This window comes from Lissotriton helveticus, chromosome 1_1 (genome assembly GCF_964261635.1).
Source record: "Lissotriton helveticus chromosome 1_1, aLisHel1.1, whole genome shotgun sequence".
NCBI classification, from domain to species: domain Eukaryota; kingdom Metazoa; phylum Chordata; class Amphibia; order Caudata; family Salamandridae; genus Lissotriton; species Lissotriton helveticus.
In genome coordinates this window covers 109,201,644-109,229,618 of record NC_136057.1, presented here as the reverse complement: position 1 = coordinate 109,229,618, position 27,975 = coordinate 109,201,644, and the positions used below count along the sequence as shown (strand labels likewise).

The 27,975-nt window shown below is 45.6% G+C and overlaps 1 protein-coding gene across 1 annotated transcript in view; it reads right to left on the bottom strand.

Annotated features, from left to right (window-relative positions):
* Window positions 1–1,102: 1,102 nt before the first annotated feature.
* LOC144759277 (uncharacterized) overlaps window positions 1,103–27,975 on the bottom strand; it is a 198,977-nt gene continuing 172,104 nt past the window's right edge. The window contains exon 3 of the mRNA XM_078646476.1: window positions 1,103–1,194. Within this exon, the coding sequence (XP_078502602.1) occupies window positions 1,103–1,194 (92 nt within the window). The remainder of the gene's footprint in view (window positions 1,195–27,975) is intronic.

Sequence of the window (27,975 nt, the reverse complement as noted above, 5' to 3'; positions counted from 1 at the left end):
CAGCCCTCTTCTGAATATAATCTGGACGTTTCTCCTTTCTCTTGTTTTATTTTAGCAGAGTTCAAGGCTTGCTCCGCTGACCACCTTCAGATTAAAAGTCATTTTGTACCTTTCAGTGGCACGTGCCGACTGCCAGGTCAGACTCCTGTCCAGTCAGTGCGTCTGGCATCCACGTGCTGGCTGGCCCAACCCACGTGCCGACGGGCCCCATCCACGTGCCGGCTGGCCCCTATTTCGGAGGTAACTTTAGGGGAAGTTCTGTGAAGTGTGTAAACCCTGCCTGGCGCCCCTTCCGTTTCTACCTTCCCAGACGGCAGCCTTCCTTCCCTTAATTCATTTAATGAACCCCGCACCGAGTTGCCCCTCAGCATCTCCTCGGCGTGTTTGTCTCTGGAGGTTTCACTTCAGTTCCTTCTCTCCTTGGGTCCTTTCCAGGACGCAGGGGCCTGGGGTTCAAGGAGCATAATACACTAAAATCACCTTCTGCTAAGAGTGGAGTTTGGTAGACGGTGAACAGCGCTGAGCTGACCTCTGTGTGAACAAAAAGCATGCAATGGGTGAGATGCTTCAATGACTCCCACCCAAAGGCAATGCTCACCGCAGCATTCCATGCAATCATTTTTGTTCACCATTCAAAGAAGCAGGATCAACCCTGGGTAAGTAAGTTTTGCTAAAATGGCCACCTCCCATTTTACTGAAAACACAAACAAGCACATGTCACTTCCAGTCTTCTTGGACTTGACGAGGCAGGTGCACATTGACGTCACAAGACACCACACCCTGTGCGACCTATGTCCAGGCACACCTGTGTCACCTCCAGCTGCTCCCTGAGACAAACTAAAAATGGCGTCAGCAGAATGGAATACAGTATACCCACTTGCATACTCTGGGTAGCATTTTCACTCCACATTTTTTCTCCCCACTGTGCCATTTCTTAGAGGGCCAAAACCCTATGTAAGTCATTATCAGCCTAAACCCCAAATGGGTAACCCCAGCTTGAAGTGCCTAGATGTGGGTCCCCTCTCTTCCTGTGCCCTGGGAGTCACACCGCACCCCACTGATGGTGGCCCAGAAGGCTGAAAAGGTGTGGAGTTGCTTATGTTCACACCAGACACGAGAGGGCACCTGGCACAGGAGTTTTCCGGTCTTTCTTGGAGAAGGGCCAAAGCTGATCTGCAAGTGCTTTATCCCAATCTACAAGGGCACAGACAAGCTTAAAACAATGGAATAGAGTGTGCTTCAAGCAACTGTCAAAGGTTCAGGTTCATGGAAGCATTTCTACCTATCGACTTCCATCCGTGGTACCCATCTTCGGGACATATTAACAACGGCCAAGCAACATCACAAAATAAAATGGATAGATTGCTGTAACTTTTCAAGCACTCACCCCCAGTCACACATCTGGGTTTAGTCCATCGTTATTTAGCTCGCCACCTCACCCTACTTGGGACCCAGCTATATGTAAATCAGTCGAGACCCTGCTCCCAAAGGGTACTATCCAGTCCGAACTGTCATGCCAGGTCTTCCCCAGACTGGAAGCAAGCATCGTAGGACTAGGTTTGGGGTGACACCCCTCATCAGCCGGGCTTGCTTGAATCCAGTGGCATGGAGAGCACAGGAGCCACGTCTGGGCATACCCTGCCAACTTAGGGCACACTTAGCAACATCTCGCTCCCTCCTTCTTGTTTCATGTTAACGGTTCCGTTCTCTTCCTCCCTTGTTTGCTTCGCCCCTTTTCCAGTTTTTTTGATTTCTCCTGCCATTCCACGCCCCTCTCCCTTCGCCCCCTCTTCCTCTCCTGCACTTGGACGTGTTTGTCACTTTTGTTCTTTCAAGCAGTTTGGGTGCGTTGGAGGGCCGCTTCACAGAACCACCCCATGCTCACTCTCTGCGCAGAGTTGGACAAGAGGTTTGTGCTGATGCAGCACAATTGGCTAGAGCACCTGAAGTGAATGTAGGTGTGTTCGTCAGTGGCCGCATTTCCCTCTGGTTTTGTGCATTTAGAAGGCTGCCTCAGGATGTAGATTTGGCAGTTTGCGAAGTTTGGGGTGGTGATTGTGAGGGAGACAGGGTCGGTCTGGTTGAGAACATTCTCTTCCCTCAGTACAAATGGATATATTTGAGTTTTCCACAGGGCCGGGGTGTGTTGAACTGTTGATGAATGACAATGTACGCCTTGGTCCAGTCGACATTATCTTGTGATTGCCGCTTGTTTTCCCCAGCACTGTGGTAAGCAGTCTCTTCAAGAGCAAGACCATTTCATCATGTTAAGTGGTATTCTGGAAAGAAGATGCGATACGTCCCTCTACCCTATTGTTTTATGAATCACTCTGATGGAAAGCTGGTTTCCGCAGCATCATAGGCTAATGACAACCTGATTGGTCACTTCACATTTACTTTGCACCAGGGCAGCTCATTAATGAACTAATATCAGGCCAATCTTCAGAACCATTTTAACCTGCAAAGGCCAGAATTGGCAAAGGGAAAGATGTTAGTGAGTGTTCACCCTAAAAAGACTTTTACGAGTTCATTCCTTTGTTCCTCGATATGAACCTACAAAATATGTCTGATTGTATCTGAAATAACCACTTGTGGTACTAAACACGAACAGCTGGAAAGTTGACTAAGACTTCTGACACCAGTAAAATGGAAACTGCGGATAGGATAAGAATGACAGGAAACCAGGGCCAAGGTTGACACAACTGGCCAATTAACAATGCCAACACTGGGCACGCTTAATCAATCCTCGGTTTTGGCTCAAAAATCCACACGCTGATTAAAATATCTGTTGACTCTTCAAGGCTGCGGAAATCAAGAGACATCAGACCACCAGTTTTTGCAAGGCGGCTGGTGCAAACAACGGTGCAAAAGAGTAGAGCCAGTTTGCCAGGGTCGGATTGGGATCACAATTCGCCCGGGCACTGACGAAAAAAGTGGCCCACATTCAAGAGGCGTGGCCCATATTTAAGGGCCGTGGCCCACATTCAAGGGGCGTGGCCCACATTCAAGGGGCGTGCCCTTTCATGAAACACCATTTGCACAGACAAGGAATGAAAGTGGGAGGATACTGTTCTTGCACAGGACACAGGCCCAAGGTGACAATGGCCTACATGCTGAGCAACTAAAAAAAATAGCAAGGCCCCTTTCTGTCACAAAATTATTCCAGCCCTCCAGAACAGGAGCACCTGAAAAGCAGCATAGCCCCTGCTATTACTAACTTACTTAGCCCTCCCCAGACCTTCAGCTCAGGAGCACATGAACAGAGGTAAGGCCCCTGCAATTAGTAAATTAATCAGCCCTCCAGGCCTCGGAAAAATGTCCTGGCAGGGGAGCACAAAACACAGCTTTCTAGGTCATCCAAGGTAGCCAGGTAGCCAGGGGGAGGCTGAGGTGAAGCTGGAGCATGGGAAGTGCCTTCCCAGTGTGTTCTGGCAGTTTGAGTGTTTACCATTTACTGTAGTATTACCCTTGTACCTGTGTATGGTACCCTTTTGTAACTTGCACACGTCACTTTTGTCTGGTATCACACTGTATGCTACCTCTCACTTTTGTTTGCTTTCGATACTTGCACAAGTGCCACCAGTGCCTACGTCACGTTTGTTCTTGTGCCTGAGTGTCCTCCATTTATTGCAGTATTTTACCTCTACTTGTACTTTGTTCGCTTTTGTAACCTGCACACATCACTTTTTCCTCCTGTAATGTATCGATTGCTACCTCATGTATTTTAGTTGCTCACTATTGTCACTTTTGATTCATGTAACTTAACGTTTGCTTTTGTAATTTGTCCACTTGTAATTTTTCTCCTCATGTATTATTGCTGTTCCTGGTGTGAAGCGCTCTGACACCTTCGGGTAAAGTCCGCGCTATATAAAATCGCATAAATAAATAAATAAATAAAATTAAAAAATTCCAAACATCACCTGGCCCCTACAGCAAGACCCATTCTTCCTCGCCCACTATGCCCTGAATGTGAAGGGCTGTGGGCGAGGTGTTAAGACTAACACCGTTTCTGGGCTGCATGGGCCCCAGGGGGGCCGAGGTGAAAATGGCTGAAAGGCCTGAGAAACACCTGGCCCCCAGGGAGGCCGATTCTTGCAAACAATCACCCCTCCCCAGCCCAGCCCAGCATCAGCTTGATTGCTTGGCAGGGCAGGGGTGAAGGAGAGGCCACACAGCTGACAATCGCTGTCCGGCTGCACAGCGAGGCTGCTTTCATTTTCTCTGTCTGTCTCCGTGCACTCTGTGGGACTTTTTTTTCTCCCCTTTTCCATGCCCGAATGCCCGCCTTGCCAATCCGCCCCTGCAGTTTGCAAACACAGCGTGTAAAAGTACACGCTGTGTTTTTAAACTGGCTCTACTCTTTTGTTCGTAAAGCGCGTTGCGGGGGTGAGTGCGGGCTTTTGTTTAAGTATTGATGTTAATGACAGCCCGTGAAGGGGCTCTGGTTCACATCAATACTTTCACAAAAGTCCGCAATCTGCCTCGCGCTCTACCAACAGCCACGTGCCCCCAGCCTTACCTGCACTCGGAGCAGCACTCCGCCTTGCCTCCTCCTCCGGCCTACGCGCTCAGAAAGTGCCTGGGTTTTCGCGCCACTCGCTCTTCAACGCAGCGGCGCCAATCTCTCGCGCGACGACTTGACGTGTGTGCGCGAGCTCCACCACCGGCAGCGCACGCTTACGTCACGAGAGGTGTGCGCGGCTTAGAGGGAACGGCGGTTGTGGTAGTCATCAAATTAAGAGATGATTTGATGCATGTTGTTGATCGCTGTGTGGTCCTTAGGGTCAGGTCCAGTGAAGAGGCCGCGGCAACGCAAGCAGGTGTGGCCGTTTCAGGGTAGAATATGAAATGCAGCGTGCAATCGTCTTATTTGTTGTGTGCGTTCTCAGTCCTGTCAAGCGTCATGCAACAGGTGTGACACTCACGCATTTCAGTGCGGTGATCCGCATCACCGCACTGAAATGCAATGTCACGCATTTTGCACCTGCTGCCAGGCGAGCCACCAGCGGCGCCTCTGTCACTCTGCCCGTGGCTCTCTGTTGCTCCGAGGTCAGGTGCGCCTACTTCTGTGTTTCCCTAAACAGTTAAGCAGAGTGCCCTCTCAATCCATATTAGCCAGCCAATCACCGACCGTGTCACCAGGGGGGCGGGGATTTTAATTTGGATGTGCGGCTGTAAAGTGCCGTCACGTCTGGCCCAGGAACAGGAAGTTAGAAAAGCGGCGGGGGATCTGAAAGAGCAGGCTGCCTGCTGCTCACAGCCTCTCTCATGATGGCAGGCGGCGGCCGGCCGCCGCGGCCGCAGGGGGTCCAGCCGAATGATCGATTCCCTTTTGCAGCAGCGCCGGCTTACCTTCAAGAAGTAAGTGCCTGAGAAAGATAGAGCCAGCCTTAATCTATCTTAAAGTAAACTTCTGCTATATCTGTTATTGTGGTGCAACTAAATTGAGGTAGCGAGCGGGTGGAGCACGGGGCACTCGGACGCTAAGCTATAATTAAAGTTCTTCAAGAGGGGGGGGGTCCAGGACGCCCGGTTCAATCCTCGAGGTGCTCGACAGGCGCCGTCCCGCCGCCAACGGGGGTCTCTCCTCAGGGGGCACCGCCGCAGGGGGACGAGAGGGCAGGCCTCGAAACAGCGAACGCCCGCCTCAGAGTCACAGAGGAAAGGGCAGCCGCCGCCGTGTATATGAGGAGGAACCAGGCAGCGGAAGGGAAGCCCGGGATCCCGCCAGTCGCTTCACCGGAACATACGGCGAGCCACGAGCCCGAGTGCAGGGTCGACGGGGGCACCTCGGTGCGTGGCTGGAGCTTCTTAGAGTGTGTGTGTGTGTTGGAGGGGGGACTGGAAGTTATAAATGAGAGGACATTAGTGTTAAAGGGCGGCTGTCAGTGTCGTCTTACATGATACCAGGCAGCTCACAGGGTCACCTCATCTACACCAAGGTTTGCAGTCTCCAGCCCTCAGCTGCTGCCCTTTGTGAACTGTAAGTGGGTTTTGCCTTTTGAACTCTAAACGCTTTGCATGCTGGGAATAGTAGTTTTCTCTTGTCTGCATCCAGCTCCCTGCATTCAAAGCTCACCCAGCAATAGAAACAAACCAGCCGTGGCTCGATGTGGCCTCTCACTTGAGACCTCTGCAGCAATTCATGGGGCTCTAAAGCTGGTGGCGCCTCATGTCTCCGCCCCGTGGACCGGATTGGTTACTTTGATTCGTGAGACGGTGTCACGCATTCGGCACTCAATGTCACACATAGGTACAGTGAGGCCATGAGAGTGTCACGCATGAACCGTCTGACGCTTCGGCGGCTGTGGACGCTCTGCGACCCCTTGGAGGCTACGAGGGCCCTGGGTCCCTGGGGAGAGCGTGGATAGGGGGCCCACAGTTCCAACCCCCTCCCCCCCTGATACTCATATAAAGCCCTCACACAGGGGCGAGGGGGGGGCTGCATCAGTCCGGGGGGGAGGTTACAGAGAAACGTGGGGGGGGGGGATGGGGAATAACTCACAATGCGACACCCCGACTCCTTTGTCTGCCGAGACCGGAAGCAGTACAGACGTCACATGTGGCGAGCCGGGGACCGGAAGTGGCGAGTGCGTGACTCATTGGGGCCTTCCTGCCCGTCACCGCTCCCGGCCCCACCCCCTGCAGGAAGCAGCGGCGGGAGCAGCGTCCCCTCAGACACGTCACATCCGGTGCGCGCCTGACCGCCTCGAGGCCTCATGCACGTCATGAAACTGAAACCAAGGCCGTGAGGCCCCCACACGAAGGGGCGGAGGCCTCTAGCAGCTCCATCGGCCCCGCCCTGAGAGCAGCCTTCCCCCCGCTCCTCCTCGGGCCCCGGATCAATACCGGCCCCGGGCAGGCTGTAACAAGGGGCTTTATTTGCATATTGACTCTCCATGAAACACTGCTGGTGTAATCTCAATTCATCTATTTTATGTGTTTTTCTCTAGCGCAGACTTTACTCTCCACCTGCCAGGTCGAGAGGGCTGAAGCAGTCCACAGATCCGGTGAGCGTGAGACATGAAGCGGTGATACGACCTCCTTAAAACACTGACCTGCGATGGAGGTGAGTGGGTGAGCGCAAGAATCGAGAAGAGCAGAACCTGCGGGGAAACATTAAGTAAAGCGCACCGGGGGTACGGCACTGTATTGCGCCACACCGGACCAACCAACACCGCCACCGAGGGTAGAACAGACAAACCCAAAGGAGGAGTGGCCACCGTGGGCGTAAAAACGAAAGCGAAGGTGTGGAAAGACAGTAAACAACGCCGCCATTTTAAGGGAGAGGCGGACCGACCGCGCCATTGCGGCGAATAAGTTGAGAATAGAGGCGCCCGCCCACTTCTCTAGCAGCAGTGCGGAGCAGCGCACTAACACACAGCGGTGTGCTCATTGCAAGGCAGTGCGCTGGGTGAGTGATCAGTAATCCGGTGATTGTGCTGGGCGGCCCCCGGATCTGTCTTTGCATGGTGCAGACCCCAGCTAACTTTGGTTTGACATCCGGACGCCAAACCTTCTTTCAGCCTTTCAACCCCTGTGTGCCCCCTCTCCAACAACTTTTGTTGTAGTCAAACAAAGTGCAGCTGCAGCCGGGCTGGAGTGAGGAACCAGTGAACTTTTCCCAGGTATGGCGGCGAGGGAGCCATGACCTGCTGATCATCTTCGAAGTTACTCCAATGGTCTCGAGCCTATACGCCTGTTCTCCCTTCCTGACTTTGATCTCTGAACTATGTATTACCCCCCCACCGGAATTCTCCTGACACTCTAATTCATACTCACTGGGTCACTCTCATGAACTTCTTTTCGTTTTTTCCTTTGCCCTGCCCGCCATTTTGCTGCTGTTCTCAACCGCTTTTCTCTGGACCCTGACACGTCATCTTGTCCATCCCCTCGTCCTTTCCCCTTTGCCCTCGTTTCCCCCTTGACAATCCTTAAATGTTTCTTCCTTTTTCTGATTTGCCTTTACTCCATACCCTCGTATCCCTCCCACCCTCCCTTGGTGTTCTGACTGCGTCCCCCCTCCGACCTCACTTAATGGAACTCTGCGAAACTGGACAAAGAGAAAGGGGTGTAACCACCCTCTTCTCAGGGTACACCCATGGGAGGGACCTAGCAGGTAATCCAGCCCCTTAGTTTGGTATAAAGTTAGGAGCTGTGTCTAGAGGCATCAGATTACCCTGGAAAGAAACTACGACACAAAACTCTTGGACTTCGACTTTCTATGCTGACTATAAGACTGCAGAAGATCTCCCTTGTGGTCAAGGAGTGACCAACCCTGTTCAAACAGGCACCACCAGTAACTTGCCAGTTTGCTTTGTCGACGCTCCCGATGGAACTCGACGACTCAGCTACTTAGGACTGGACTTCCAGACTTCTTGGACTCCGACCCACATCCAAAGCAAAGCTGAGACCCATGGCGGACACAAGAGACGTGGCACCAGACTCCCTGGACATCCTGCAAATTGCTAACTGCATCGACTCCTGAGGTAACTTGCAGTTGTGCATTGGGGCACGAGATGCCACAGACCCGAGCAACATCTGCATCAGAGCTCAGCCCTCGACACTCCACGAGTGCTGCGTGGGGCCCGCTCCTGCATTTCAGCTCGACGCGTCTTCCCGGTTGCTAGCCCGTTGATTAGTGAGCCCCCTGAAGACGATACTTTGAATTTCCAACTCTTGCCTGGTTGCTCTGGGCTTGCTCCAGCTTCCTTCCAAAAGAGAAGCTCCTCAGACCTTGCTGGTCTGAACTGAAGCGAATCTTCACATCCTGCGTGGGTTGCGGTTACCTAGGCTTGTTGGGTCCGATCCAGATACCGACACCGCAGTCAACTAGAGCCTTTGTGGTACAGCTCGACTCCAGCTCCTGGTCATCGTCGACGCCTCCTGGTCCTCTTGGCTGCAGAGACAAGCTTCACCTCTTCACCTGTTTGCATCGCGACATCACCTGGTTCCATCCTCGTCACTGGCTAGTGACCACGACTCTAGAGATATACTCTTGATCAGGGAGAGCAAAGTTGTCATGTTCTATGGTTGTCAGAAACTAAATCCCCTCTTGTCTATCCAGGGAGGTTAAATCCCTCCTTGCCTATTCGAGAAAGTTTCTAGTAAACTCTGAGCTAGCTGGCACACAAAACTTTAAGTCTAATATCGTCAGTAGAAGACCTAGTTAACCTCTGTCCTACGTCGATACTATTGAAGATATTATTCCAATGCGCAGAGCCTATTGGGATAATAGGAACTACACTACATGGCGCCCAACGGTTTGGATAGGTGATAAATCTAACGCAAGACATTAGAGTAACTCAGTCGTGCTATTTCACACAGACGATTTCTCCCGTAATACTCCAAAGACGTCTGGAGTGGGTCAAAGGTTAAATCCGCCAAACTTAGTAGGAGGAGACTCCTATGTATAGTTTTTGGTTTATTCAACGTTGAAGGATACAGTGTTCCAAAATATTGTGCACCAAATCTTTGTTTCCGTTGAAACCTGATCTGCAACAAAAACAAAAAACCTTGCTGTAAGTAAAATGTCAGACAGCGAGGGAGAAAGGGAGGCAGCTAGAATAGCAGCCCAACTCCTAGCAGACGACACAAGTCTCCTGCAAACTGACCCGAGTGCAATACTCATCCCGGTCAGCATAAGGAAAACTATAACTCTTAAGCTAATAGAAAATGGACTGACATCAAGAGGTGGTACAGTCATATTCGTAATTGAGGCACATGAATATCGGCAGACAGAGGTATTCTATTCATGGATAAACTTTCCAGCAGCAAACGCTGTAACAAAGGAATTCCACTATTACAAAATAGAGGAACCACCGGATGAGTACACCCCTTTCGAGGAGGTGGAAATACCACTAAAATACCAAGAGCACCTGCTCTGGTTTAAAGGCGCCCTAAAACATAATGATCACATCACCAGGCTCGGTCCACTAGGTAGACCAGGAGCAACGTGGCCGGTTCTAGCCGGATACACACCACATCCAGACATTGAAAAAAATGTCAATACCAGATCTTTTAGCACAGCTAAAACAGCTGATTAAAATACACAGACAATTAGTCCAATATGTAATGCGGACTTCAACAGTCCAAACAGCTATTAAAATTCCACAGCTGACCCCTCATCAGGGGAACACAAATAAAATCACACCACAGAACATACAGTCCTATCTAGGTAAAGTACCCATTAAAAGGGAACAAATTCCATTCTGGTTAGCACAAAAAATCACTCAAATAGAGGCAGTATTTCCGGATACCACCCCTGTTGAGAAACACAGAATTCTGACTTTTCTGTCTTCCAATGGGGATCGCACCACATTGCTTCCATTTACACAAAAACACATGGTGTTCCGTCCATGGCGGTAATACCAGAGGTGCTAAAACAGATTCAAAGTGAATACGGTCCAGAACCTGCTTTAACTCTGGGTATGAAATTACTGAAAGACTTCAAGCAGGTCTCGGCAATATTACTAGCCAACATAAAGGGGGAAGCAGCAACTGTGGCGATCCGCCAAAGGTTGAAAGAAACAGATATAGCAGACCAACCATTTGAACTTGCCAGAATCATAGAAAAATCCTATGAAGAACTAGGGAGAGATAGTTTGGGTGGGAAACCAGTGAAACCCCAACTAACTGAAAATCCTGAAAAGGTATTTATTAAAAATAATCTAAACACTCCAAAAAAGAGCTGGGATGGAAATAAACAATCCACTCCCAAAGAAAAAAGATTCCAGTCCACAGGAAGGTCTCCTCGGCGGAGAGAAAGATCTCCGGACCAAGGACACAAGTCTCCCCAGAGGGAGCCCTCTGAGAAAAGATACAACCTTAGAAATAGGGATAATTTGAAGAAACCTGATAGATATCAAGATATTGATACACGTCCCTCTCGATCTTTTCAGACTTCCTCGCAGAAATCAGAAAGAAGAGGACGGTCAGAACACAGGGAAGAGCACGTCAAGTCCAAAGACAAAGAACCTGCTCATCAAAATAAAAAATTACAATTTCCAAAGAAGAAGGTAGCCAGTATTAAAGTAATCAAACATTCCGAGGATACTGAGGACACAACTGAAAAACAGAGAGTAGGCTCAGACAATGCTAGACAGCGCAGCAGAAGTGAGCATAGCTCGCAAGATCCTGATGAATCATCTGGAGACAGTGGACACGAATGAATACATTCAAGTAGAAACTGCAGATACCAGAGTTAGCAAACCTCATAAAATATATGAAATAACATTGCGTATAGAGGGAGATAAGACTAGGAAAATAAGGGGTCTATTTTGGGATAATCTCTCCAAAGGCTATGACATCCTTCTAGCTGAAAAAGACTGGCCACCAGAGTTTGTCAGGGAGTGCCCTCATGGCGAAGAAATAATTATGCCTGCCTTCTCAAATCATATTCCAATTCATAAAAAATATACACTTGCAAGAAAGTGGGCAGTAGCCCAGGCTCCTGCATTATATAAAAATCATGTGGGATGGGATGAGGACTCTCCTCCTCACAAAATCCAGTTAAAATCTCAACCAACTGCACAGAGGTAGTACCCAATTAAGCAAGAAGCTAAAAAACAGGTCAGGGAGATCTTAGATCAACTTGTATACCAGGGGGTGATTGAAACATGCACCTCACAAATGAACAATCCTTTGTTTCCTGTCTCCAAGCCAGACGATTCATATCATCTAGTTTCGGACTACAGACACCTAAACTCATGTTGCAAGACCTTTGCAGTACAAAACTCACACAGTGCAGCACTAATGAATAGCATAGTGCGCAAAAAATACAAAACAACATTAGACATCTCTAATGGATTCTTTTGTCAAAATATAGCACCAGAAAGCAGATATTTGACCGCGTTCTCAATAAACGGCTCGCAGAAAAATTTCTGTTGACTGCCACAGGGGTTCAAGAACAGCCCAGGAGTATTCTCAGCGAGAGTAACAGAGTTACTACAAATATATGATGATGAGGCATTATCTTATGTCGATGACATCTATCTAACAGATGATGACTTGGATACTCACTTGAAAAGAGTGAACACCATAATACTTGGGTTCGCAGCAGAGGGTTACAAATTCAACTTCAAAAAGTCAAGAATTGCCCATCTAACTGTCCTGTTTTTAGGATATGAATTATCAAGTGAAGGCAAAAGCCTGGCTGACAATTTCTTAGAGAAATGTGCTGTAATCCAAGCACCAAGAACGCTGAAAAACTTACAATCAATTCTAGGTTTCCTGAATTTTGGAAGAACTTATATTCTAAATTATGCAGAGAGGGTTAAACCTCTCTACGACCTAATAAAACCAGATTTTAAAAGAATCAATTGGACTCAAAAACACACAGAAATTTTGAGATCTTTACAAACGGACATGTTAGTTAAAACAAAACTACAAACACGCGATAACACACGCAACCTTGTAATCCGAGTCATTCCAGGAAGATGCGGATACACATACCTAACCTCTAATGAGGGAGAAACGGTACCAATAGCATACAAATCGCATTTGTACACAGAAGCTGAAAAAACGTTCAGCATTAAGGAAAACATTGTTCATGCGGTTCAAACAGCTGTAGCAAGAGAAAAAGACCAAGCTGACGGTAGACGTATTACAGTCAGAACAGCAGAATTAGCTTTTGAGGCATTAACAAGCCCATGTAATTTACTTACTATGGCACTAAATCCAAAATGGATACAATGGGAAAATTCTCTTGCTACAGACAAAGTAAAATACTATTTTGATCCGGAAATGAAAAAATTAAAAAATCTAGAAAATGAAAGAGAATATCCTCTGCCAATCGACATTCTGCCCATACGACAGTACGCCTGTGTAATATATACAGACGGACATGCTCAACCCTCAGTTTGGGGAAAGCAAGCATACAACGCCACATGCGAGATTGTAAAAGACGTGTGGCGCGGAGGTAAATTGAGACCTCTGTTTACGAAAACACACTCAGTGGAAAATAATTCAGAACAACAAACTGAAATAATAGCGTTAAAAATGGCGCTAGATAATGCCGATCGCGAATTCCCGACACTAATAGTGTGCGATTCGTATTACTGCGTCAAATCATACAATAACGATTTACAGAAATGGATTCAAAACGGTTACAAAGATGACACAGGTGCCACAATCAAGCAAAAATCGCTTTGGGAACAAGTAGTTCTTTTGCAGAAAGAACTACCAAAGACTCACGTGATACACTCACTGAGTCATCAGCGTGATGGCGTTCACGTTGCAGGGAATTCATTGGCTGAGACAGCCACAGCGGAAACAACTAAATTGGCTTCCGTAGCTACAAAAAAGCGTTCAGAAAAATACATTGACGGGGAAACTATGCTGGCGGTGAAAACGTCATCAAAAGGCCACTGCTCAGCGCTACCCATCAACTATCCACTCAATTATACATACATAATCGATGCAAACTCCGTTCCTTTTGCTGAAATCCCTGGAGTGGGGGATAGAGTAATTCCAAACACGAACAGGAGAGTCTTGTTAATATCAGACGCACATATGGGTGAGGGTCTTAGACACCTTAAGCTTAAGGATTCTTTGGAGGAATTACAATCAATATACTGGTGGCCAGGAATGAGCCTGGAACACCACATATTTGTAAAAAACTGCCCAGACTGCAACAGAGATCGTAGTGGCGACCGAGACGGTGTATTACCATGGCGTTTCGCTCAAGATGGGATTAAACAATAAAAAATAAAAAAATAAAACAGTCTGAATAATGCGTCATATTAACATGTAGAGACTATTTTCACTTATAATGTAGACCCCAGCTCTCGGCTGACGTCTGAACTGTTATAAAAAGATTTGCGAGTCTATAATGTCATATACGCTAGGAGCATGCTACGTTCTGACCAATGTCTTGTCTTTAGCTTTCGAGCTTATAGGGGGGGCATGGCCAGCATGAGCATTACATTGCAGGACTCTTCTCACTTCCTTCCTGAGGGAAACGGGATGGTGTAAAGAAAAAACCAAGGCATAGAGCAATCTGTAACGGCAAAGGTATTAGGTTCGGGAGCTGGGTGGGTCAAACATTTAATAAGTGTCCAAAGTAGTCTTAATAATCTGCCAAGAAATTCTCTGAGAGGTCTCAGTCCGTACGAATTATTGTTTGGGACTAGAATGTTAATCCAGGACCTCGATAGTCAAACTTCAGTGGTGAAAGAAAAATGCTTTGATATCAAAGATCGTTTGGCTATTTTACAGGACTTAAATGAAACAAGAAAAGACCTGAGCAACATAAAGTTGAAACAACAGCCAACTACCACTGAAGAGAAACCATCTGTCCCAGCAAGGCCTGTCTGGATTCCAAAAATCGGGGATCTGGTCAGAGAGAAGATCGCAGTAAAGAAGGAATTTGGGCCTGTCTTGTCTGTCAACGGGACAAGATCAGTAGTATTACCGCCCCTTGCTGGTAAAAAGGAGAACCGAGTTGTATCCATCGACCTGGTTAAACCACAATCATGTGGCCGATAACAAGTAGTAGGCCAAGTGGACTCCCAAGAAGTAATAGAACACCAAAGTTTGCTACAAATACAGAGGTTCAAACTGAGAGACTAATCACATTTGATAAACCTACAGTGAATCAACAAGGACTATGCAACAAAGCGATGGAACTTAAACCTCTTGAAACCCAAATCAAAATCTTACATCAAGAAACACCAATCTACAATGATGTAACCACTGACTATGCTAATGAAACAAAGCAAATTCCAAAAGCAAAAAGGAATCCAGAAGCAATTGAAACAATTGACAGAACAGCATCAGGCTACTTCATCAACTTCGACGATTTTTCTGAGGATCCAAGTGAACCTGGGAAACAGCCAACAACAAAAACTTTTAAAGACAAAACAAAGGAACTCTTTCATCAACTAAAAGAAACCTATCCGATTTCTCCATGGATTGAATTTTGGGTGGCACTAGGTGTATTCATCCTCATACTTTGGCTCATCATGGTACTATGCTTGGGACATTTTATTGAGGGAAAATATGTTACAATGGACACAGCAAGTCAGAATATCAACTTGGTCCTGAAACCACACAAGTCTTCACACATCGAGAAAAGAGAACTTTCTTCAGTAAACTTCACAGCCAATCCTACACCCGGTGGGGTAGCATGGGACAAAACTGATTACGAAATCTATGGCCCGGTCGAGCTCCTGAAGTATCCTCATCAATTTAAGATTTCATTAAGTGACTTTGTAAAACCAAGCACATTCGCTGATGATTGGGACTTTGAAAGTATTAATGATATGATGTCTGATTTAGTGATGTCAGCTAAATTTACAGAACATGATTATTTACAGGGTTCATCTAATTATGACCAGATGTATTGTTATAACCACTATGGTCACCATTATCTGCATAAAACTGCTCAACCTAGAAATGTTTTAAATTATAACCAATGGGAACATTGTGCAACTCCACCAAAAGGCAGTTCAAAAACATTTTATGAAAAATTCTCATACTTCTCAGGGTTTAACACAAGCAATGCAGAAACATTTTATTTCAAATTGTTAAATAAGACAGGAATTAAAACCATGCTTACAAACACAAAATTAATCTATTCAGAGACATTTTTTGAAAAAATTAAAACAGTCGTTTTTGATTTCTGGAAAAAAAATATTGAAACGAAAACGATCTGGGGTACAAAAGATTGGCAAGTGCAAGGTATAGAATCATTATTTAGAGCCTGCATGATCCCAGAACAAATTATATTCTTGAATGACACAATTCAACAGACAACCTGTCTTGGCCTAGCCAAAATTAAAGACTTGAACAAACCGTCTATTCCAAAACCAATACCTGAGAGTAATAGCACTACAGATGTTGAAATAGACGTATCCCATATTTTGAACCAAAACAGAACACATCCTGATTGGAAAAAATGGTTGATCTGGCCCACAGACACAAATAACTGTCAAGATAGATTCCTGAACAAAATACAAGGGTTCACATTGACCAGGCCAGACCCTAGATATTCCCAGAGACAACATCCAGGGATTGTAACTACTTACAGTGTAGGGAAACTCTGCCTCGAATGGCTACATACATCCACACTGGCAGAAATTAAGCAGCACTTGACTTTACTTAAAGAAGGTGCTGACTTGCGTGATTTCATTTTGGGACCACGCAAACAGCGTCAAAAACATTTCATAGCGTCCTCTATATATGCAGCTTACAACGAAGCTTGGAAAGAAACTCAAATTGAGACAGCAGAGAGAATACGGGAAATTGACTGTTAATTTGGAAAAATCACTTTCTGTTGTGGACAATGGGTTAATGACTCTGTCTTCCAAAATATATTCACGGGACAGTATTGTATCTTCTGCAATCGATATAATAGAGCAAGACTTACTGATGTTGCAACACGGTCAGTCACAACTGCGTTCTATTGTACAGCTTGGCTGGACGTTACAAAATCTGCGTTCAGGTTACGTGCCTTGGCGTTTAATCAACACAACGTCATTATTCAGTATCATTATTCAGTATCTTTAACCTTACTGATACACAAATCAGTTTGGCACAAAAGGGTGCAGAGTATACAATTCTGAGCATTGAAAAACTTGAGAGATTACCATTGACAATGTCAGAACGACCTGTCATTGAATGGATAATACATGGGATAATAACTATTCAGATAACGACTTTCTAGTTTCGATACTGCCAAAAATATATACAGGCAGGCCAGTATGAAGGGTTGGGTAAAGGATACATTAAGTCAACATGGAACCTACCTTATACACACACATGGTACAGTAATAAAGGACAGAGTGTATTTCTTAGTGGTAATAATTGTGAAAAATCACTAAGTGGTATACTTCTGTGTCAGGGTATAAGTTTACATGGGGCCTGTGAAGGAACTTCAAATAACCTTTCATGTCACCAACTCGGCACACCTGCAACACAAATAGAACCATTCTTTAGAAGACTTTCTAACGGGAGTTACATTCTAATTGTAGATCACAGATGTTGTGGCTTAATGCCAGGAAAACCTTATCTCATAAGCGTGAGCTCCATGGTCACTTGTTTGTGAGAGAGTATTGTTCCCGAATGACGCTCCAGACAGGGAGGAAAAAATCAGGCCCAGTTTGAATATCTCTTCTATTCGAATTGATACTTTAAGCAGAATGATGACTGTGCTCCTACAGATGCCAACTCATTTGACGTCATCAAAAGAAACGTATGATCTCCAAGTTGCAAGGACAACGGGTGAGATACATGCATTGTTATCAACAAATTGCCCCCTACACTTCACAGAAATGCTAAACGAAATCTTAAACATTTCTGATACAAGTGGTATCGCGAGTGTATTTAAGACCGTTTTTACGGGACTGTTAACACCATTCAAAGCAGTCCTGGGTATTTTTCCTAATTTCGTCCATTCCATTTTTGGCGGACTTCCACTCCTGTTGGGACTCGTAGCAGGCATTTTATTTTTGCTACTCCTGCTTCGTTATGGCAAGCCATGTCACAGACAAGACTCCAGCAACAATGGAAGAAGCGATCCTAGCTATACGCTACTGGGACCGCATAACTAAAGTCCTTGGATTAGCCCGGCTACGAGATCTGAATATGACCTGGTTTCTTTCGTTCAGACCCATATGGCAGAATTGTGTTATGCCTGTATTGAGGTGCATGCTATGCGGCGAAGAATGCGTGTTGGACACCTGTCTTACACTACAATCAGAAGTACCATTGGATGCAGATACTTTGTTGCTGTCCCCAGCGGCTACCTATCCTGATGACGGCATTCGTGGAGACTTCACCACTACGATTGAAGGGTAGTGAAGTACAAGATGAAAGCAGCATCAACCAGGTACGACCTTCTGTAAGCAGTTCTGATCGTACCATCACTGAAAGCGAACATGCTCATGACTGCATGATAGCGACATTTTCCAACTTGGTCGAACTTTCACCAGAAGCGGTAGACTGTTTTTTCGAGAGTGTGTCTGAAATGATGTTTTCACCAGAACAGAGAGAATGACTTTAAACAAAATTGCGCACAGCGTTCCCTAAACTCTGAATTTGGCCTTCAGCTTTGGAAAAACAAAGCGACTGTGAACTATTTTTCTCTTCTCCCCTGACAAACGAGAACTTTTTCGAATCCAAAAATATTTACCTTTTTTGCACTTATCTTCTGCTTAAAGTAAAACTATTCTTAGAGAACAGAGCTTCTATTTTTAGGAACTCTAGAGACATTACATTACCTCAACCTCTAGCTTATTTACAAGTGATTGTATTTATATGTGATGAAGTGGTCTCGCACTTTTCTTCTGTATTAAGAGCCATTTCATGTAATTTTCGCAAATCATTCATGCTGATATAAAATGTGCATCTTTTTTTGAATGATTATACTGCTTGAATGCATACAGTACCTATACTCGTTTTTCGTGTATTTCGCAATAGCACTTTTTCAAATACAAAAATAAAAAATGTATTTTGGGGTGGTTCGGTATACACATGCACTGTTAGTTATGTTTACTATTGCTTAGGTTAGTAAATCTGTACATAAATGCGTGGAGTGGGTGTAGTATGTTTATCTAGGGACCTGTATCGATACTCCTATTTCTAACCCTTGTACGGTTAATAAATCACTAATATCCATACAAAGGCACAGAAACCGGTTTTCAGATTAAGTCATAGTGCATGCTGTCACATTAAGCAAGCACTATTCCTCCAGCCCCCTAGAAAGCACACCGAGTTCTCAAAACAAACCAAACCACCAGCAGACCTGGGAAATCCCCCGCAGCTATTGTTTTGATTTCGTTCGAGAACTCCTGTAAAGAATGTAAGAATGACCAGTTCTTATGACATCCTTACCGACGTCTTATGTCCATCCTTACGTCAAACTCGGCACCTTTCAGGTATAAATATACCGACGCTGCCCTAAGCAAAGACACGGTGGTGATGAGCTTGGAGCAGCGCTACTTGCCGGAGAGCCCAGCTGATGCAGGAAGCCCACGGACGCTGCCCCTCCCTTTTGACGCGCTGAGAGAGACGCTGTCTTTTCTCCTGCCGAGAAATCCAGCCTCCGGCGTTTCCGGCTTGCCCTCGCGGGTAACTGAGATACAGAGTCCTGAGAGAGAGATACCAGCCCTCCTGCCTTCTAAATCCCAGGTACTGAACTGACTAACCCCTTACAGAGAATTCTTGAGTCAGATTCTTGGCAAAGCAAACTTAACTAAAACTGCTACTTACTTACTCCCTCCCACGTATTAGGCTTAGGTCAGGTACACCGGGGTAGGCGTAGTTAGAAGCACCAGTTGAGTACGATTAGTCAATGTATATATGTATGTATCTATTTTATCCATTTTAAAGTATCATATGGCTAAGAAACCATATCAATGCTTTTACAGTATTATTTTATAATCCTGCTTTTACTGTATGCACTTTACTTAACCATAAGTATTGCAATTGTAGCGATTCATTTCTCTTGTATGAGAAAAGAGACTGATCAATAAATAACACCTTTTATTGAACACGCCCGTTTCTTCTTCTCTCTACAATCTGGTGAAACTAAGTATGCACGTATTGACTGAGTAAAATAGTTGTCTTTTGTTTTCACACGACTCTAGAGATATACTCTTGATCAGGGAGAGCAAAGTTGTCATGTTCTATGGTTGTCAGAACCTAAATCCCTTCTTGTCTATCCAGGGAGATTAAATCCCTCCTTGCCTATTCGAGAAAGTTTCTAGTGAACTCTGAGCTAGCTGGCACACAAAACTTTAAGTCTAATATCGTCAGTAGAAGACCTAGTTAACCTCTGTCCTACGTCTATACTATTGAAGATATTATTCCAATGCGCAGAGCCTATTGGGATAATAGGAACTACACTACACTAGGTTCTTCTAAGGTGAGGGGTCCCCAAAATTCGCTCAGAGATCTTCATTTATAATGTTATATAAACTATATTCCTACCAAGGGGAGGGTAGTGCTTCCACCACTGTTCAGTTATTATGATTTTGTATTTTGTCTTCGTTCTATGGACTTGTAGTTGTTGTAAGTGTAACTAAATACAACAATGTTTATTGTTTTGATCTTGTGCATTTTTCTGTTGGTGCTGCATTATAGAACAACGTACAGAGCTTGTCCGTTGAAAATAAACCTTTTGAACTTACATAGACTCTGTGGTATTTGGTGTGGACTTACAGGAGTGAAAGGAAGGGTGTGCATGTTCATTGCTTCCGTAACTGAGAGGCTGGGAGTGTTATGTTCTGGGTTGTCTACTCATTGGGTATCTTGGGGGCGGGTTGGAGAGCTAATAGTAAGGAGACACTACTATAACTAGTCGGGCAGGAGATTGTGATGGGTCCTGATTGAGGTGTGAGGAAGGTCAAACCTCCTATCACCAATGTCCTATTTTCTTGTGCAAAGTTCTGTATGTGCAGAATCCCTACAACAGTAGTAGTATGTCCTATCCTATCAAAAATAGTAAAATCTAGTTGGGCATTTTGTTGGTGGGAATTGTCGAAAAGCCTCAAGATTAAGAAAGCCTTAAGATTAAGAAGTCTAGAAGTAGTAGAAGAGGACAACCCAAAGGACTGGACTCAATGGCTCAAGCTTTTGGTGAATCTGAGTTTTATTTAAAACCTTTTAAATAAAGAGTGGCTAACTGGGCAAGCTTAGCTACAGACAGACTAATAGTAGTATTTATGTATTTATTTTTGACATTTGTACAGCGCTCTGTTACCCATGGGTGTCCTGGCGCTCTGTAAAACTCCATAGGTCCGGTTGATTAAAGATTAATTAGTGAACAGCCAGGTCTTAAGAGCTCTCCTAAAGGCCATAAGGTCCGTCATCTTTCTAAGAGCCAGGGGCAGGGCATTCCAGGCCTTGGCTGCTCCCAGCACAAAGCTTCTGCCTCCCCAGTGCGCTTTCCTGACGTTACTACAATCAGCCCTGCGTTAGCAGATCTAAGGTGCCTTGTCGGGAGATACCAAAAGAAATACTGCCGGAGGAATGATGGCCCTAGACCTCGCAAGGCCTTAAACACCAAGCAAAGCGCCTTAAACAAGATCCGCTTTCGCACCGGTAGCCAGTGAAGTTTGGCTAGCTCCTGGGAAATAGGGGCGTACTTTGGGAGCCCCGTAATAAGCCGAGCTGCAGCATTTTGTAGAACCTGCAATTTGTTTAGTATGCCCTGTTGGGCATTAAGAAACAGGCTGTTACAGTAATCCAGCCGAGATAATACCAGAGTGGCAACTACTGTTTTTTACCACTTCCTAAATGGTAGAATCTTTCAAATTGATTTGAGCAGAAAGGAGTACAGAGAGTCATAGCAGAGGCAGTTAGAGGCAGGGATAACAAGAATTTAGAAACAGATAGTCTAGATCGAAGGAGAATTGGTAAAAAATAGCATAAGGAAACAGAAACAATAGTTCGGAAAAATAAGGTGCAGTAAAAGGTAGGGAATCATAATTATTAATATTGAAAACAGGAAGACTTACTGGGGCCAGCAGCAGAGCCCTCGATAGAAGAGCGGTCCTGGTCCTCCTGTCCCTGGTGTTCTCCAACTGCTCCTGCCGATTCCCACCCGGTCTTCTTGTCCCTTGATGCTGATCATGATAGGTATAAGAAAGAAAGAGACAAACATTGATGATTTGTGAGAAACAAATAAAATATTTTTTAAAGCGGTTAAAATAACATTTATGTGAACAACAATTTCAATAAAATTGACCTAATCTGGTCGACTAGTAGTATCGGGGGATTCACGGACTGACTAGTTACTATTTATCCACACTAATCCAGTGTTCCACTCTGATTCCAGAATACTAACTAAGCCTAAGGACCACCTGAACTAGCCCACCTATTCCAGGTGTGGCAATTGTTCATTAAGTCTGCATTTCCAGTTCTTTTAGTACTCACAAATGCATAAATGGAGGACACATGCCTACATTTTAGCATCCAGCAAATTGTTGGTTGGGGGCTGCTGATGTTCTGCTAGTACTAAGCCTATTACCACTCATGGAACAAACTACGAAAGGTTCTACTTAGGAATGGGGTAAGTAGCACTCAGCAGCATGTGATGTAACAGAGGGTGCGTCACGCAGAACACTAAAAAATTACCCACTCATACTAATAGGTAACTAAACCTAAGAATCAATCCACCACTATCTCTTAGTGACAGGACAAAGGAAGGACTAGAGTCTCTCTAGCATTACCTAACTTAAGTTTCCTAAAAAGAAACTCTTACATAATCATGCTAAGCGAGCGCAGAGTTGCAAACAAGTAAGATTAGTAGCGCAGAGCACCTGTGTCATAACAATCACAGAAGACTTTTAAACGTAATTTACCTGCAATGTAAGCAGCAGCATTCTAGCTGGTCGGAATTTTTTTTTCTTGCAATATATAACACAGAGCAGAAGAACAGACACAAAGTAGTAATAATTAAAAAGCTACTCACTAAGCCCCAGGACCTACACTCCTATCAGGTCCAGCAGGTCCTGCTCCAAGTCCAGGATATCGGATCACCTGTGCGTCAACTGGTTATGGGTGCGCCAGAAACTAGAGCAGCGAAACACTGCCCGGAGCACCTTTCTCCAACGCTGCTGACGCTCTCGGAGCCCGTACCCGGACCCAGGTCTGCCACCTGCTGCCAGGGTTAAGGGGAGGTGGTGCTGCACAAAAAAAACCCAGTGCGGCCACCTCCGCCTTCCCAAATAAGGCCCGTGCCTGCACCCCTTGTGGGTGCCACCTTCCGCAAGGAAGGCGGTCGCGGCTCTGGCTATGACGAAACCTGTGGCCTTTTGCCATGGTTCTAGGTAGGCGGGGCGGAAAAGAAACAGTAAAAATTTAAAAAGTAAGTAAAATAAATTTAAAAAGCAGGTAATAGGAAAAGAGTGAAAAAGTAGTTAAAAGCACACAAAAAGTAGACAAAAACAAAAAATATAGAATCAGGAAAATAGAGAGATAGATAATAAAATAAAAAAGATTAAAAAAAAGTTTCCTGAAACAAAGGATTGAAAAGATAGGGGGGGGGATTGAAAATCAGGCCCCAGAACCATAGCAATAGAAGGAAAAACAAGATGGCCACGCCCATAGCGCCTGCATGGGCAAGTTCGCGCGATATTCCCCCCCCCCCGAGCACGCAAAAAGCATTGCAAACACGTAATATGCGTTCCCGAACAGGAACTACTTATCGCGAACAGGCGGGAGCATGCACTGCATGACACGGAACAGGAAATAAGCATCGTGAGCAGGCGGGACAAGTGAAAACAAGATGGCTGCACCCATTAGCGACCGCATGGACAAGTTGGTGACACATTTCCAATGCCATCACGCAAAAAACATCGCGAACAGGCGGGGCAACCACTTCCGCGTCTTTGCGATATTTCCACGTGTTTGCAGAGATTTTTGGCGCTTTCGCAGATATTTGCGTAACGCAATCATGCAAATTCCACCCACTCCTAGTGTCCATCAGACATAGGACACTGCTTCCGACCATGACAGAAACCTTGGAATCATCCTCAACAATCTCACCATGAAATCACAGTTCAACGCCGCCTCCTCTGTCAGCTTGCACACTCTGTGCATATACAGAAGATGTTCAAGTGGCTACCCCTCTATGAATGATGCACCGTGATACAGGCCCTCATCACCAGCCGACTGGACTATGGCAACACCCTCTAGGTAGGAATTGTCGCACACCTCCTACAGAGATTTCAAACCAAACCGAATGCCAGAGCCAGACTCATCCTCTGCCTTTCCCGACAAACCCACATCACAAACCACCTCAGGCAACTCCACTTGTTCCCTGTACGGAAGAGATGACAATTGAAGCTGCTGACCCACACACACAAGGCTCTTCAAAACCAAGGACCCATATACATTAACCACTGCCTGAACTTCCACCAACCATCGAGAAGACTATGTTCTGGCTCCCTTTCACTTACCCATACTCCCTGCATCTACCCAAGCAAAAGAGAAGGATCCTGTTTCTTCCACATCGCAACTAAGACCTAAAACAGCCTCCCACACTCCTCCGGACCATCATCTCATTTCCCATGTCCCTTTGGGGACATTGTTGGGTGGAATTTTGAGGGGCGCGGTCTAGTTGTCAACCGGCCGACCTGACCCAACCCCCTATTTAATGGGAGCCGCGACGCAGACGCAATGCAGCCGCGCCAAAGGCAAGCCTGTCTGCGCCTGTCCATGGCCAGCGCCAGCCATGCTGCCTGATTTTTGTCCTTGACCCATATTGGCTGGTCTGGAGATCAGCTTCTAAGCATGTTTGATCAACTGTATAACATCTTTACCCAAACACACAGAGGACATTTGGCTCTCTCTGGAGTCAAACTCCTGGGATCTTATGTTTCTATCAGAAACCTGTCTGAGGGAGGGTACTAACCCTGACCTGATGCTGGCAATACCTGGCGGCTTTCAGATTACTTGTGCCAATTGGGGTGGCAACAAGATAGGAGGGGGTATGGCTGTTATCCTGAGGGATGGTTGGGAGATCTCCAGTGGGAGAATGGAGCACATTGGGAACATTGAGGCTCTGACCCATGACAGAATCTCCTCCTCCTCGCTGGCCGGGATGTTGGTATATAGACCTCTTGACAGCCCATCCTGCCACCTGTTACAACTCTCTCTGAAGTACACCAATCTAACTGTGCTGGCAACTTCAACATCCATGTGGATGATGACAAATGTTCCTAGGCATTATTGCTGGTAGAAACTCTAGAGGGTTTAAATCTGACGCAATGGGTGACCGCCCCTACGCAAATGGTGGGACACATGATTGACCTTTTTACCCCAAAAAATCCTAACCTTAAAGTGGAGGCACAGTACGCCAGACCTGGATGAACCATTTTCTGCTATCATTCACTTTCTGGCTTGAATCCAATTGGTCTAACTCCTGGTCGATTTCTGACAGGAGGAGAAACTGGAGGAGGGTCACCCCAGAAGCTCTGGAATTGGCACTCCAAGATGCTATACCCAGCTAGCTGGTGATCACAACAGTGATATATTCAGGTTCAATCGCTGGGTCACCTCTGCTTTAGACAGAGTCACCCCACTTAAGTTGGTGACGTCTTCAGGAAGGAAACCCTCAGCCACCTGGTTCTCCACGGAATTACGAACAAAGAAAAGTTTCTGCAAAAAATTAGAGCATTCCTGTAGAAAATCCTATGATCCAGTGGCTAAATATCTCTACAAAAAGGCATTGAAAAAATTCTATAGGATTAGGCGCAGTAATGTGAGAATATTTCATTAACCAAATCAAACGACGCAACATGGTCATACTTCTACACCTATTCTGAAGAAGCTATAGGCAAATTTCTCAGTGCATTGAAGCCTTCCAATCACCTCACTGACCCTCTCCCAGCAAATGTGGTTAAAGATCTTACACCTATGCTACTACCCCTCTGGACCAAGATCATAAACAGCTCACTTCAACAAGGCTGCATCCCTGACTCCCTAAAGGTGGGGCAGGTGTCTCCCATCCTTAAGAAAACCCACAGCTGACCCCATGGACCTTAACAACTACTGCCCTATCTCCAATATTCCCACCCTGGCCAAACCTTTTGAAAAATGTGTTCATCACCAACTGGCAAAACATATAGATTACTTCAACCTCCTAAATAAACACCAATCCGGCTTCCGTGCAAATCACAGCACGGAATCAGCCATGGCACACATTATTGATGAATCACTTCAATTACTTGATCAAAACGAAGCATGCCTCCTCATCCTACTAGACCTCTCCTCAGTGTTCGACACGGTCAAACACTAACACTTGATAGATCTGTTGAAACACAGAATGGGTCTCTCAGGATCAGTGCTCAAATGGTTTACCTCTTTTCTGCATAACCGGACTCAAAAATTCAAGGTCAACAACACCGTGTCCAAACCAGTTCCTGTTACGCTAGGAGTCCCACAAGGTTCCTCGTTATCCCATACTCTCTTCAACCTATTCATGGAACCTCTCACAGATCTGCTACAAACTTCCAACGTGCAATTTCACATGTATGCCGACGATACCCAACTCTACCTCAAGATCAGCACCTTGGACGACATTAGTTTGCTTAACAGTACTCTTAAGACCACCCAAACATGGCTGGCAGTGAATCACCTCAAACTGAATGCGTTAAAAACTTAATTCCTCCTCATTGCCCCACCCGCCAAAGTCTCCACAATGCACAATTTGATCAAACACCTCACAGCACTCGATTTTCAACCAACCATTGTGGATTCGGCAAAATCTCTGGGTATAACTCTGGACTGTAACCTCAATATGCCGAAGCATATTAGTAATGCAACGAAGGGAGCACATTTTCAGATCGATACACTAAGGAAGCTGAAGCCCTTCCTACCTACCAATGACTTCAAGCTAGCAGTTCAGGCTCTAGTTCTTCCTCGGCTGGACTATGAAAGTGTCTCGTTATGCGGTCTCCCCAAAGCCACTACAGCTCCTCTAAGAGCCTCCACCAACGCGGCAGCAAGACTCATCACTGGCTCGAAAAGAAGGGCCCACATCTCCCCGGATCTAAAAACTTTAAACTGGCTGCCATTTGAAGCCAGAATCCACCTGAAAATAGCTTGCATGATGCACAAGGCCTTACATCAAATTCAATAAGAAAAAAACGTATGATCGTTCCTTTTCAGGAATGCCACCCAGGATATGGAATGCCCTTCCACCAGAAATAAGACTGAACCCCTCCTCCTCTTCCTTCAAACTGGAAGAAAAAGGCATCCTTATGGCAACATTTATGTAAACATAGCCTCACATGACTATGCGAACACCTACTACATTCATCCTACTTATTAAACTAATCAATTTTTGCCACTACCATGATCCACATGTTTCGCCCTTGCTGTGCACCTCACTGCTTTGCTTTTTATCCTACCAATCAACCTACAAATTTTTTCCACTACCATAATCCTCATGTTTCGCCCTTGCTGTGCACATCACTGCCTGTCTTTTTATATGTATAGTCTGTTCCATTTAGTTGACGTTTTTATCATCAATATATTACCATCACCCTTCAGACCGACCGGTCCGGTTCTGCACCTTATCTGATTTGTCCTTCTATCTGTGATTTTCTTTGTTGCTATTCATTATGGTCCTGTTTATTCTTAATGTTTGATTTATCATTTTGTTTTATTAAGCTTTCTGATGTTATTGTGATGGTCCTGCTTAATTTTATTGTTTGATATGTCTATACACATGTACTGTAAAGCGCTCTGATACCCGCAAAGGTCTTGTTCGCGCTCTATAAAACTTTCATATAAATAATAAATAAACATTCTGACAACTTGGTCAAAGAATTGTTCAAAATTGTCCAAAGCTTTATTACTCCCACTGCTCTGGACAGTACAGTAACGCCATCTTCTACCCTATGTGCTGACCTGCAAAGTACTTTGAGGAAAATATTCAAATGATCTACTTCACCTTTCCTCTGTCAACGTCCTCCCATGTGCCAAATCTAACGCCAGACCCTCCTGGCACCTGGTCTGACTTCCGCCAGTTGCCGCCCTTGGTGTCATGCGGGGAGTTGCACAAGTATAAGTCTGGTTCTCCGGGAGATCCTTTCCCGGCTCAGTTCTTCAAACTACTGGCCCCTTGCCTCAATCTGTTACGGAACCAGATCTGGAACACCTCCTTGACAACTGGCATTTGCCCAGCTACCTCGAAAAAAGCATTCTTGCTGCCTCTATTCAAGAAACCAGATGTGAATCCAGCAGAACACAAGAATTTTAGGCCATTCTCTCTACTGCCAGCTCCAGCGAAAATTCTGGAGAAGTAAGTCTAGAAGCAACTGGCTGAATTCCTTGAATTGGACAACTGCTTTCCTTTCATGATTTGCAACCGGGTTTTAGAACGGGGTACAGACCGGAGTCCGCATTTCTTGAATTCTCTCACACTGTGCGTGAATCTGTGGACCAGGGCACCTCAGCTTTGCTGGTGTTGCTGGACCTGTCCACAGCTTTCAACACTGTGGCCCAGCCTATTCTAGTAGA